This window comes from Felis catus, chromosome A1 (assembly GCF_018350175.1).
Source record: "Felis catus isolate Fca126 chromosome A1, F.catus_Fca126_mat1.0, whole genome shotgun sequence".
NCBI classification, from domain to species: Eukaryota; Metazoa; Chordata; class Mammalia; order Carnivora; family Felidae; genus Felis; species Felis catus.
Window position 1 is genome coordinate 141,969,339 of NC_058368.1, and position 15,244 is coordinate 141,984,582.

The 15,244-nt window shown below is 32.3% G+C and overlaps 1 protein-coding gene across 6 annotated transcripts in view; it reads right to left on the reverse strand.

Moving 5' to 3' along the window:
- The window catches only part of AP3B1 (adaptor related protein complex 3 subunit beta 1), a 262,957-nt gene that overhangs the window by 78,488 nt on the left and 169,225 nt on the right, over window positions 1-15,244 (reverse strand). For all 6 annotated transcript variants that reach the window (XM_023257772.2, XM_011284118.4, XM_045062465.1 and 3 more), the window contains 2 exons: window positions 12,338-12,485; window positions 1,502-1,574 (listed from right to left, as the gene is read on the reverse strand). In XM_023257772.2, the coding sequence (XP_023113540.2) occupies window positions 1,502-1,574; window positions 12,338-12,485 (221 nt within the window). The remainder of the gene's footprint in view (window positions 1-1,501; window positions 1,575-12,337; window positions 12,486-15,244) is intronic.

The following is a 15,244-nucleotide window of genomic DNA, read 5'->3' on the forward strand; positions in this document are numbered from 1 at the left end:
TATAGCTTTTTTTATGTTGGGGTACATTCCTTCTATACTCACTTTATTGAGAATTTTTAATCATAAATGGATGCTGAATTTTGCCAAATGCTTTTTCAGCATCTATTGAGATGAGCATATGATTTTTATCCTTTTTGTTAATGTGGTGTATCATGTGTACTGATTTGCAGATATAAAACCATCCTTGTATCCCATTTGATCATGGTGCATGATCCTTTTAATGTATTGTTGAATTCAGCTTGCTAATATTTTGTTAAGGATTTTTGCCTTTATGTTCATTATGGATATTGGCCTGTAATTTTATATTTAGGGTGTTTCTGGTTTTGGTATAAGGGTTATGCTGGCCTCGTAAAGTATGTTTGGTAGCATTCATTCCTCTTCAATTTTTTGGAATAATTTGAGTACAGATACTAACTCTTGTTTAAATGTTTGGCAGAATTTATTTGTGAAGCCGTCTGGTCCTGGACTTTCATTTTGTGGAGTTTTAAAATTATTGATTCAATTTCATCACTTGTAATCAGTCCACTTAGATTTTCAATTTCTTCATGATTCTGCCTTAGAAGGTTGTGTTTCTTGGAATCCACTTCTTTTAGTTTTCCAAGCTTTTTGGAGTATAGTTGTTCATAGGCTCCAACTTTATTTTTACTTTCTTTATGCTAAGTATTTCTCTATAATTTCTCTATATTAAGAATTTGCCATGACTACTAAAGATAGGCCAGGTAAACAATATAAATAGAAGAGTCCTATTTATGACAAAATGAGACAATCTAAACACATAACTTCCCTTTAGCATGAAAAAACTATAATGCAAAATGACAGTAGTTTAATATTTATAGTATTTTACTTGCTGTTTCTCTTTTTTCTGTATAAAATCTACACACCAATAAAGTTAGTTAGTTCCATTATCTCTTTCTCGCAATGCAAGGGTATTTAAAAGAAGATGATGAATATACCTTTGCACACTTGGGTGAGTATATGAGTAAGATTCTCAATTCTTAGAAGTGGATTTGGTAGGACAAAGATATTGTACAGTTATAATATTGATAAATATAGCAACATCAGCCTCCAAAATCTTCGTTATCTATTTCTATTCCTACCAAAAGTGTACCAAGTAGAACATCGTGGTGTCTTTTACATTTCCAATTATTTTCCTCATTCTCTACTTCCTTAAGTGAGATGTTTCAATCTCTATAATTAACAACGTAGAAGTTGTGAGATATGGATAATTATTTACTAAAGCAAGTATAAATTATTAAAGTAAAAGATCTTAAAAAGAATTTGGTGTACTTTTATTTGACCAATTATATTGATTCATTTGATATAAAACTGACAACCTGATTAGATGAAAGACACTAATAGAACTAATTTCTCAAACTTTCTTGGTCTATTCATCTATAAATCTTTCATAATAGAAGTTAACATATTTTGAGACACATAAAAGGTACTATAAAAGTAAATACTACTACTAAACAAAAGAAAAAATGGAAATTTTAATACTTACAATCATCCAGATCTAGAAGTGAAACATCTTTGGTAAGAGGATTTATATTTTGTTTTGTTTTCTTTTCTTTCTCCTATAAAATAAATAATTTAATTACTACACGTTCTTATAAAAAAATCAATGAAGTAGTTCTTAATGTTTCAAAACAAACAATTTTTCTTCTGCTTAGTCTTCCAAGAAAAAATCCATCAAATTAAGCTTACTCTATGGTTATATGGACTGTATTTTTTAATCAAAATATTTATTTCAGTTAGCATACAGTATTTCTTCTCCACCATGCGAACTATTACCTTAGAATAGTCTGTTTAAAGATTATAAAGGTCCAATAAATAAATAAATAAATAAATAAATAAATAAATAAATAAATAAATAAAGATAGATTATAAAGGTAAGAAGAAGAAAATTTGAAGGTAAATAATTATTTTATGACCCAACAACTTTTGCTAATATAAAAATATAAAGTGGCTCTTTGGTAAAAAGTCTACAAACATGTTGAAAACAATTTTTAAACAAGTTAATTTAAGAAAAAGAATTTCTCAAACAATATAAGCTTAGATCTGAAATTGTAAAGAGGCTTGTGATAGATTAGCTTTTCTAAGATGTAGTCTGTGACAGACATTGTACTAGGTACTTTGTATTTGAACAGTGAGTTGCATCAGACTTCTTCAGCCAAAGGTATTCAGTAAAATCTACAAATGACATTTTCAGGCACTTGCTCTTTAGGGAAGAAAAGTATTCATTTACATTCTTTACTGTTTTCCTTTGGGGAAAATAAGTATTTCAAAACATATCTGTACATATGTAGGGTTTCCTCCAACTCAGATCTGCTTATTTAATCTATCTATATTTTTGAAATATGAACAACTGTGCATTAGAAAACAGTATCTCTAAGCCTGAGTATTCACAGTTTGGTCAAAGATTCAGAAAAGATGTGTTATACACACACACACACACACACACACACACACACATGTGTGTGTATTATATATACATATATGTATAATATATATAAAATATATAAAATTTATAATAAATATAAAACACACACACACACACAAGTACAGTAATGAAAAGCATTATAAACAATTAAAGACCAACAAAGATTAGGTTGCTAAATAGATGTATCTGGATCAAAGTTACTTATCTTTAAAATCTATACTTTTTACATTAAATTTTCTCAAATTAAAACTTAAGTTTTTGCTAAAATGTTTTTGTTCATTTACTCAATCATTCATTCATCCAAAAGACATATATAGAGTTTTAAACATATATCAGATTCTTTGCTAAGAAAAGGAAGTAATAAGCCAAGACAGACCTAGTCCTTGCCTTCAGGTAACTTATAATCTTTTTTTTTTTTATCACTTCTTTTTTCTTTAAGTTTATTTATTTATTTTGAGAGAGAGAGAGAGCAAGAGAGAGCACAAGTGGGGAGGGGCAGAAGAAGGAGAGACAGAATCCCAAGCAGGCTCCGCCATCAGCACAGAGCCCATTCGTGGGGCACGAACTCATGAACTGCAAGATCATGATCTGAGCCAAAACCAACAGTTGGAAGCTCAGCCAGCTGTGCCACCCAGGCACCCCCAGGTAACTTACAATCTAACAAAAGAGTTTACAGATTATCTGTATGAATTATTAGAAGTTTTTTTTTTTTTTTTTTTTTTTTTTTTTTTTAGAGAGAGAGAGGGCGTGGGCAGGGCAGGAGCAGAAGGAGAAAGAGACAAAATCTTAAGCTGAGCATGGAGCCCTACTGAGAGCTCGATCTCACAACTGTGAGATCATGACCTGAGCCGAAATCAAGAGTGGGACACTTAACCGACTGAGCCACTCAAGCTCCTCTACAAGTTTTTTGAAGTATTCCTCTAACCATAGAAAGGTATCACTAAAGCAAAAAGTACACTACCATCATTTAACATCTATACCATGCTAGAACTCTTACACAGTGCAATACATCAAACTGTATGTTAGGTAACATTTTAAAATGATCTTAAGCAATGCTAGTTTTCTCCTTATGCCAAAACTCAAAACAAATTATTTTCAAGTATCAGACAAGGATACACATTAAAACACTAACTAAAAACATCAGCACTGGTTTCCTTTATGAGAATAATTAATTCTGCCAAAGAAAACTTTAAATTATCTAGATGGGTTTTAATTTTCACTCATTATTTTTAAAAAAGCAAAAAATATTTGTCCTTCTCTCCACACTTCAAACGAATAACAATTTCCAGGGTTGGGGGAAAAAACAGAAGAAATGTTAGTTTTGAAGCTGGAATTTAAAGTGGAAATAAACAAAAACAGGTTCAGAATGAAAATGCCATCTCAACTAGAATATCATTCCTGTGGAGAAAGAACATAACAAAAAGAGCTTAACACCATGTGACTTATCAAAATACTATGCTGAGTACAATGGGTATAGCTTCTCCTATAATCCACGATGGTGCATGATTGTCTTTATGGAACTGTAACCTTACTACCTGAAAAATTAGAAACCTATCAAATCAAGATAAAGTTAAAACTGGAAACAAGTCTATACCTTATTTTCTACTTCACGGCAAAGAGTGTGTAACAGTATCTATTAAGTACACATCAGGTCACATACAGCATAGGACAGAGCTGCATGTGAAATTGACATAATCTCTTATTAGAAGTCTAAAACAGGAAGAAAAAAAGGCTCTCAAAAGAACAGAATTTCATTGACTTTCTGAGAACAGCAAATAACCGGTGACTGAAATACAACATTAGCAATAGATAACGGTCATTTCTATTGAATTGAAAAAGCCTTGCATTCCAAATCAAGGCTATAAAAAGCTTTGTGATGTGTTTGGCATTCCTCTCTTATATTATATTTCATTTTTCATTTTAAAAAATCCATAGTAAGTTCAAAACATTTTCATACTTAAAGGATCTACTATAAAAATAAAAATCTGAATTCTAAACAAAGAAGTTAAGAGCCCTATTCCATCAAACATTTCTCCATTTGCAATTCATCTTGGTAATAGAGACAGAACCTGGGTAAATGCATATAGGACTTGAGGCAGGAGATTTTTCTTGCTCAATGCATAATTCATGTGCTCCGCCTGCAAAGTGTGTAAAATGAGAATTTCACACCGCAGCATGAGCCATGGAGCTGCAGAGAAAAGGCAGATGAAATCATATTTTACTGTGTGAATTTTATTTCTTATCCTCCCAATATTTATACAAAACCATCATTGACAAACCAAACACACTGACAGATCACCCACTGTTTCCATTGTGTTAGTACTTGAGAAGAGATCAGGCAGAAAGATAGACAATTTGTTTTTGTATATTTTTTTTAAATAGAGGATTAGGTTTTTAACAGCTGAGTGACTGTATTAGACTTTTATAAGGACAACAGTAACTGATCTTAAAATCTCACTACAAAAATACCTAGTTATCAATTCATCACCCTCAAATCTCCATTTTGTTTCTATGGTATTCGATTATACACCTCAACACATCAACATTGTCAAAATAAAATACAAAGTCACAGGGTTAAGAAACTGATTTCTACTTAATATATTTCATTTCAAATAATAAAGAAAAAGATCCTGGAAATACTTATTAAGCTCAAATAATACAAATAAAAATATGTAATAATATATCTGTAAAGATTTTTTCATGTATTATGCATGTTCATTTCATGCTGATTAAAAAACAAAAAGCAAGTAGAAAAAAGATCTGAAACAACAAGCGCCAAGCATGCTTCCTAAGAGGAAACCACTGTAAAGAAGATTGAAATTTAAAAACTGTAAAACAGGATAAGTGGTATATAAAGTTTGTCAAACTCATATTGTACTTTGAAATCAACAAAAATTCAAGGCTAATTTCTAGCCTCGCAGGGCAAGATATTTGCATGAAATATTTTCAGTTAGAATTACCAACCAAGGACAATATAATGATTCTTTTGCCTTCAAGTCATCTAACAAATTTGATTTAAGAAATTTGAGGCTCACACTTAACACTGGCCTTTAAAACAAAAGTACACTGCCAATAAATTAAGAATTCTTTTTAAGTGAAAAGAAGTCTAAACTGTTAAACAAATCTTCCCTATTAGATTGTATTTACTTCAATAAGAAAACTTCTTAATGGTCTTCACTTTGATTTAAAGATTTCAAGTAAAGCGAAATGATATTTCTGTTCTGAAGAACTTAAAATATAAACTAAACTAGGAACAACATAAATTGAAAGAGGCAAGGCTTTGAAATGTTCTATAGTATTGTACGATATTCACAGAAGTTCTATAATTGCTACATACATAAATACTTGTAAAAACACAAGTAAAACTTGTTTTCTATTTCTCAAATAGGGCAGAAAACCAATCAGAAAATAGTTTGTCTCTCTCTTATCCATGATGTTTCACAGCACAGGCCAGTTTTACTTTATCCCCAAGAATCTTTCATATGGTAGATCTTTTACTAAGGCATATCTTAACATTTACTAATGTCTGGACATAGTTATAGTAACAGTGGCTGGTCTGTAGAGCACTTAAGATATTTAATCCCTCCCAAAAACAGACTAGCAAAGTTTTATGACATCCACGTAACCCGTAATAAAGATAACTGACAGCATCTCAAATAATGCTATGTATATATAGTTTTGTTTTTCTTCACTGTTAGTACATATATTAATTGCAATTTTGATTAAGATAATTTTCAAATATGAAAAGCTTTTAATATGGAATGTTAAGTGCAAGTATGTTACATATATTTACTTTCATCGATAAATTATGCTTTATACAGTTTATATAATTAAAATGTTAATATATTTACAAAGAAAATACACAGAAGTTATACACAATAAATTACAATCATGATTTAAAATTTTTATCATTAAAAAATTAAATTTTTATCATTTAAATAAAAGCTTATTTAAATCTTTAGCAGTTGGTACACAGACACTGATGATATAATCAGAACTATTATATCAGTTAAGGCATGAAGAATGAACTAACAAGCTGATGTGGAAAAAACTATAGTATATAGGAACACACTAATACATAGCCTTGTTTTAAAAACATCAAAGCATAGATTCAGTTAAAACAACTCAAAAGCCTGGTAACTTAAGAAAAAAAATTTTTTTAATGTTTATTTATTTTTGAGACAAAGAGAGACAGAGCATGAATGGGGGAGGGGCAGAGAGAGAGGGAGACACAGAATCCAAAGCTGGCTCCAGGCTCCAAGCTGTCAGCACAAAGCCAGAAGCAGGGCTTGAACTCACGGACCGTGAGATCATGACCTGAGCTAAAGTCGGACGCTCAACCGACTGAGCCACCCAGGTGCCCCAAAAAGCCTGGTAACTTAAAAAAAAAAAGTATTTTAAATGAAAGTATGACCATCTGATTAACACACAAGTTTAACTAGAAGCGGAGTATAACTCAATTATACAGGTAAAAAATAGGATAAAGCGATATAAATGTGAATCTCTTTCTGATAAAATGCATTTTACATTATTGATTTCCCTTCCCACTCTTCTTTTTTAAAAAACAAAAAATGGTTCCCTTTACACTGTGTAAACCATGGGCAGTCACTTAAAATTTATAAAACTATTAAAAGTAATTTTGTTATAGGTATTATTTGGAGCAAAAGAATCATTTCATAAAAAGACTCAGACTTAAAATATTTCTCTATCAAATACATTTCAGAAAAGAACACCTACCAATAAAAATATGCTTGCCCATCAAAATAATTGTCACTGAAGAACAAGATGATTTTCTTTGGTCATTACTGACAATATCTGATCTAAAATGAGGACATCTTCCAATCAATAACAAACATAATACCAGAATGTATGACTATATATAGTTTTATATCTTATGGATATGCTGGGGCACGGTGTTCAATGACAAACACTTCAAGAACAAACAATTCAGCAGCGGCTCTCACTCTTTTGACTATCTTTACACCATTCACTGAGTAATATTTTCTCATCAGTAACATTTTTCATTCCAAGCAGTCATTCCCAACTAGGAGAAGTGGAAGGACCATTCTTTGATATAAACCCACTTTCTCCTCAGCTTGTATTTTCTATAATAAGAGAAATAGTACAAAAGGAAAAACAAAGGACAGAAATGGGAAAGCATACAGCATATTAAGAGAACTACAAATATGTACTCTCTTGGGATTAGTATATAGGGACCACAAAGACAATTGAGACTGGGAAGGTAGGTTTGGACATGCTAGCCTGCAGAGTTTTTACCGAACCAAGATGATAATGGGGCACCATTATGGGTAACTTTAACATTAATCTGGCAGCTGTATAGAAGCACTGGGCTGGGCAAGTGTCTGAGGATGACCAATGGCAATGGTCTACGAGTAAAGTAATGAAAAGCCGATCTAGTATGGTGTAGCAGGAAAGGAAGAAATAGATATGAGAAATAATACAGAGAATCTCTAAGACTTGGCAACTGTGTAAACATACAGATAAAAGGAGGAGTCAGAGATAAATTCTGGGGCTACAGATGTGGGAAAACAGAAAGAATGACAGTACTAAATGGTAGAGCAAGTATTCCTCTGGCTATAATGGATTGGGAAGCCAGTAGCTTCTAAGAGGTCTAAAAATTTGGTTTGAATTTGTAAAGAAAAGTTAGAGCTGTTATAGGGACTTAGAGATGTTATTATGGAAACATTTCACCTAAATGTTTTAGCTGAAGCCATGGGAGTGAATGAGTCTCACAACAGGAAGAATGTAGAGAAAAAGACTAAAAAATATATTGATTCACACTGATTAATATTTTTGAAAAAGTGATGTGCACCAAGCACTAACTTTGGGGTAATGTTCACACTTGAATGTCATAGGGGTTAAAAAGTAAAGCAATCAAAGGACTAAAAGGTCAAAGAAGTCAGAAGAAAAGGGATGCGAAGAGTTTCAAGTAGTCAGGGAACAGTCACACAAAAAGATCAAGAAGGAGAATATAATAAACAAGAGAAGGTCACTGAGTTTGGGAAAGATCATGGCTGACTTTTCAGAGAGCAGTATCTGTAGGAGGTGATAAGAATTGAAACCCATCTAGGGGCGCCTGGGTGGCGCAGTCAGTTAAGCGTCCGACTTCAGCCAGGTCACGATCTCGTGGTCCGTGGGTTCAAGCCCCGCGTCGGGCTCTGGGCTGATGGCTCAGAGCCTGGAGCCTGTTTCCGATTCTGTGTCTCCCTCTCTCTCTGCCCCTCCCCCGTTCATGCTCTGTCTCTCTCTCTCCCCAAAATAAATAAAAAACGTTGAAAAAAAAATTAAAAAAAAAAAAAGAATTGAAACCCATCTAAAAGGGACTAAGAAATATTTGGGTTAAGAGGTTGTGGACGAAGACTACTTAGAGTATTTTTCTAAACTCTCTCTCTCACACACTCTCTCTTCCTCTTCATAGTACCTCACCCGCCAGATGCCAGGAAAGACTTGAGTACTTTGGTTGGCAGAGGAAGAATTAGTTCGTGGAGAAAGAGATTAAAGGTGCAAAAGAGGCAGATGATTATCAACAAATCAAGGCCAAGAGTAATTTAATCTTTTTCCTGGCTAAGTGGGTAGGAATTGCTTACTCAGAGCTACATTCAAAGGAAAAGGCAGGTAAATAGAGATTGTATATTAGATAGCAGAGAGGCAGAAGATGCCCACAGTGGATGGCAGCTCAGTCTTCTCCAGAAAGGGGTCATAGTTGAACATTAACTTACAACTTGAATGGTATAAAAAGTCAGGAAAACACAGGAGACATTAAGAATTAAAAAAATTTCAGTTCCTTTCTGCATTGGTGTTCTATAACTCAAGTATTTTTGGTTTCTCAGGGAATTAATGTTTGTTCACGTTAAAAATGTTAACACTGCTGTTTTATATTTATATAGTATTATATATACTGTTTATTTATTTACTTATATTTTATATACTTTTTATATATTTATATAGTATTATATATACTTATCTTTCATATTAGATTTTTTATAACAGCACTTGAAAGTAGTAGAGTAGGAATTAGCATTTCTACTTTATAGATGAGGAAACTGAAGCATAAAGATAGTATCTTCCAAAAAGTAGAACACTATATACCTCATAGGACACCATAAAATAAATTGTTCTCAAAGCTATACAATCAAGGTAACTCCAAGGCCTCATCCGTGCTCAACATCCCCAAAACACACTATCCAAGTGAAAGAAAAAGAAGAGAAATAGTAAAAGTATAGATTTAGTCTAGCTGCAGATTCAAGGAGTATGAATTTTCAGCACTAACAAACTGACATGCTAAATTAAGGTAAAGCACCCACCATCTGCCTTCATTACTCATAATCTAGACCAGAAGCCACAACACTTGGTATAAGGAAGAATTCTATAATTACAGAGTTGCCCATTATCTGAAAATTGGTATACTTGTAATTGCATGGTATATTCCAAATTACTCAGAAAGGAATAGTAAAAAATAGTTATCGTGGCCTCAAGGTGGAGAATATTCCAACAGATAAATTAAAACAATCCTATCATCTATTATAGACAGCAAAAGGCATTAAATATGGAAAAAATAAGCCATATACACAGAATACATGGACATAAAACTATCAAGAATGTGAGTAAAATCTGAATTTTTCAAGAGTCTTAGCTCATCGCAATACTTAAAACTTTCATACTGATGTTCTACAGGAAAATATTTTTTTTTTTAAACTTTTTTTTCAACGTTTTTTATTTACTTTTGGGACAGAGAGAGACAGAGCATGAACGGGGGAGGGGCAGAGAGAGAGGGAGACACAGAATCGGAAACAGGCTCCAGGCTCTGAGCCATCAGCCCAGAGCCTGACGCGGGGCTCGAACTCACGGACCGCGAGATCGTGACCTGGCTGAAGTCGGACGCTTAACCGACTGTGCCACCCAGGCGCCCCTACAGGAAAATATTTTCAATTATTAAGAGACTTAATCTGATCACTGAAAGTGTATGACAAAGAAACAAATTGAAATGCTAACCTGGGATACCTTTGTAGCTTTTTGTTTTGTTTTAATTTAAAAAAAAATATTTATTTATTTATTTGAGAGACAGTGAGACAGAGTATCTCAAGCAGGCTCCGCACTGTCAGCACAGAGCTCAAAACCGGGCTTAAACTCACAACTATGAGATCAAGACATGAACGTTTAACTGACTGAGCCACCCAGGTGCCCCTACCTCTGTGGCTTTTTAATGCGGTCCTAAAACCCTGCTTCTAGAAAACAAAAAACAAAACACAAAAACAAAAAAAAACCCTACTTCTAATACTATGTAGGTACTAAAGTCTACAGTTTTTTAACTTTAACAAAACTTCGTAAGAATAATGCACTTTAATTCTACCCACTCAATATTCATTGATTTCTTGTGTGCTCATTTTTTAAAACACTGATTTCTTATTCTGGGTTGTACTTACTGTCAATTTCTAAAGCTCCTTTATTTTAAATAACATCTTAAACTTTAAAATATATAAATATGAAATGAATAATTTAACATAAGTAATTTAATGTAAGTAGGAAATGGGAGGACATCAAACTCACTATGTGATAAATTTTTATATGAGGCCACAGTAATAAACATAAAAATCTCAAAGATTTTATGTGAATTTTTGGAAAATAGAAATCTTAGATTATACACTATAAATAGATACGTTTTAAACATAAATTCACATTTAAAATAGGCTTAGCCACATGCAAGAATATTTGCAATAAGGCAAGACAAAAACTAGCCAATTTTTAAACATGCTTATTTTTTTATTTTTTAAATATGCTTATTCTATAATAATAAATCTCTGGATGGGAGAAGGCAATTATCTACTTGAATGAATTTATTTTTATCCTTGGCTACTCAGGTGACTTATTAAAGAAATTCAAGTTAATAGAAAAAATAAATGAGGAAAATATTAGGTTAAAAAACAGAATTCAATAATAGGCAAAGTTTTGCCCACATATTCAACATATGGAATAATACGATATATACTTATAAAAAACTACTACATTTGAAGCCTAGGATCAACATGATCCATTTATAGGAAAGGAGTAATAATTAAAGATCAGAAGGATATGTATAAGGTCTGAAATTAATATTAATAATTACATTTTTCAATTTATACTTTTTTAAAGATTTTATTTGTAAGTAATCTCCACACCTAACACAGGGCTCGAACTCACAACCCTGAGATCAAGAGTCACATGCTCTACTGACTGAGCCAACAAGGCACCCCTCAATTTATACTTTCACTTTTTACTGCTAAGCAGGTAAGTTTCAGTGTTATAAATGTGAATCAGAAAGCATTATCATTCTATTACATAAGTCATTCCTACATTTGTTTTTAAATACATGGCTACTGTATTTTTTATTAACTAAAGAATGTATATCCTTTAATTAAACCTTTATAAGTATTCTATTACCCCTAACACCTATTTTTAAAAAGCATTACTTGTCTCATTTTCTTATGTATATACATTTATATCACCTTGCCCAATACTATTTCTGTGACTTCCTTTTACTTTCCCCTTCATGAAAGCCTCTATTGTCACATTCTAGTTCAGAAAAAAAAAAAAAAGGGCCATAACTCATAACATTGAGCTCTGTAATTACAGTGGCAAAGGATGAGGTTAAAAGTTTCTAACTCTTCTGTAGGGCTGAATTAAAAATGAAGCAATTATCTAATAAAAAAATAATAAAATCATAGGTGTGGATGAATAAAGATGATATTGATTTCAGTTGCCAGTGATAATGTTACATTTCTTTCTCAGTTTCTTGATTTTCAACAAGACACTTTTTTTCAGAAGTACTTATTCTTAATTGGAAAAAGTCTATGAGGATACTTACTTTCAATAACAACAAATGTGCAATCTCTTTCTTACCTTAGTGACTTTTCTGGATTCAGATTCACTTTCAGATTCTGATTCTGATTCAGAATCTGAAGAACTTTCTTCTATTGAACTAGAATCAGCATTGGAAGAATCTGAAGTTTTAGATTTTTCATTTTCGTTCTCCCCATCTTCAGAATCACTATGAATAACAAATTTCAAAATATCAACTTTAAATCCTTTATATAAACAAGTTTAAGTAGTTTAAGGAAATCAAATGGCGGGGCGTCTGGGTGGCTCAGTCAGTTGAGCGTCCAACTTCGGCTCAGGTCATGATCTCATTCATGGTTTGTGGTTTCGAGCCCCGCGTGGGGCTCTGTGCTGACAGCTCGGAGCCTGAAGCCTGCTTCAGATTCTGTGTCTCCCTCTCTCTTTGCCCCTCCCTCCACTCAGGCTCTATCTCCGTCTCTCAAAAATAAACAAACATATAAATAAACAAATAAATAAATAAATAATCAAATGGCAAATTGGTGCTATATGTCCATTTTGCCTATAAATCAGAACCTTTATTAGAGAAGTATATTTCACTGAGAACCAATTCTTTTTAGTATATAAAAGATAATAAAAATGGTTTTAAAATTCCAGAACATATCAATAAAATAATAATAAAGGTAGTATTATCTATAACCAAATATATCAGAATCCATTCAAAATCAATGATATTACCATGTCAAACATACCTCAAATGCAAAAGGCCATCAAACAACACTAAATGATGTAAGTAGAATATAATTAATAGTTAAATGTTTGATTTACCAGGAATATATATTAGGTGCTAATAGTAACAACTTCAAAGATACTTAGGACTGATTTTAAAACGCTGTCTTGAAATACTAAATATCCATTAATAAATTTAAAACTCATACACATACTTTTGCTAAAATAGACTTGCATTTTATAGATTTTTTTTTGTACAAGAAAATTATTTACATATGTTCTGAAATGTGACCCATAAACATACGTGAGAAAATGTTAACTAGTTCAAAAGAGATTCCTTCTAATGCACTAAGTCTTACTAAAAATGTCAAATAATCAAATATAAACTTTTAAAATACCAAATGATCAAACCTAAATGCTGATGCTATTCATTCATTTAATAAATATTAATTGACCACCCACCATGCGTTGTAAGTACGTCAGTGCTTAAGGATCACAGTGGTTAGTAAGATACAGAAGAACTCTGTGTCGCCCTTATAATGTCTACACTCCTTTGGAGACTATAGAGAAGTAAGGCGGCAATGACAATAAAGTATGGTAAGTAATGAGTAATAATGTATACTGTGTCATGAAAACATCTGGAGGAGAGAAGCATCTAAACAAACTTAACCGAGAGAGGGAACGCTTTCTAGAGGAAGAACACAGAAGCTGAGAAACAGGATCAAGTAAAGGAAAGTCTTGAGTAGGGAGGTAATTATCCAAGGAGAAGGAGTAACATGTGAGGCAGCCCAAAGGTCTTTTCTCAAAGAGAGATAGCTGGTGGTCTTCTACATTTTCTCAAAACTGAAGGTCTAATTCTCTTTCCATGTGTGTGTATTCTTTTTAAGAATCTTTCTTTTTTTCAGAAACTTTATATTAGTTAGCTCATATAGATGTTCCAACATATTCTTACTGGGTGCATTATTATCCTATAATATTCAGGAAAGTTAAGAAACTTGCTCAAGGACATTGCCAAGAGTGGCAGGACTGGAATTTGAAGTCCATCTAAAGACCATGTTTTCCCCATTACACCATACCAGCTCCCTTCAAATAAAAATATTTAGGAGTGTAAAACTAAAATTTAATCATAAATTGTTATGACTACTAAGGGTGGTTTTAAAGATAATTAAAGCTCCTTAGCTTTACAAAATTATCATACAGGGGTGCCTGGCTGGCTCAGTCAGTAGAGCGTGTGATTGTTGAGCTCAGGGTCCTAAGTTCAAGTTCCATGTTGGGTGTAGAGATTACTTAAAAATAAAATCTTTTTAATAAAAATCATTATACACTTAACACAAGCAAGTTTAAAAAAAAATTCTAAAAGACAGGCCGAAAAACATGGGGGGGGGGGGGGAGAGAGAGAGTGCTAAAAGAAGGGAAGAATCGATATTTCCTAGAATTGATTTTTGCAGAGGAAATACGATTGCAGTTTATTAAAAATGAAGTCATGGCAACATCTCAGAGCACATGTAATTATGTTCGATGACTAAAAAATATGTTGTTTTTTCCCCATAGCCAAAAATGGCAATCTATTATCCCCAACTCAATGGTTACAACATATACTTAAAAATATAAGGTTTTTAATGTATTTGAGATTCCCTCTAGTGTAATAAACAATTCTTTTAAATTAGAACATAAAGAGAAAACTCCATTTCTGGAGGAAAAAATACATAATGCAACTAATATAATACAAGATTAAAATTTTCTAGCATATTGACTTTTGCTACCTGAAAAGATATTGAGTGCACTGAACAAAATTTTCCTTCCTAGAAATAAGATACTTTTTATAAAGTATGTAATCATAGATATTCTGATATTAAACCAGAAGTACAAAATTTCTCTCAAAGAAAACGCTATTACAAACCAAGTAAATCCTTTGCTGCAACAAGTGAATGATTCTGCATATATTTAACTTACAGCTTTTAAGATAAGATTTTAAAGGTAAAAGTGTTATTTTGTTATGCAGCACTCAATTTTGATGGGTAATTACTGTTTACCTTACTGCTTAGAGTTTCAGATGTTAATCTAATGAAAAGAATTTACTGGTAACTAGCTTTTTAACTTTGCAATGATGAAAAGCCTGTATTAATTTAACCTACAGATTTCATTTGTTCTGAACAGGAAAAACAATATAAATCACTTTTAAAATCATTAAATCCTGACTTAAATTAATAAAGTCATAATTAGGGCATTATGCTGTGTTTGTTA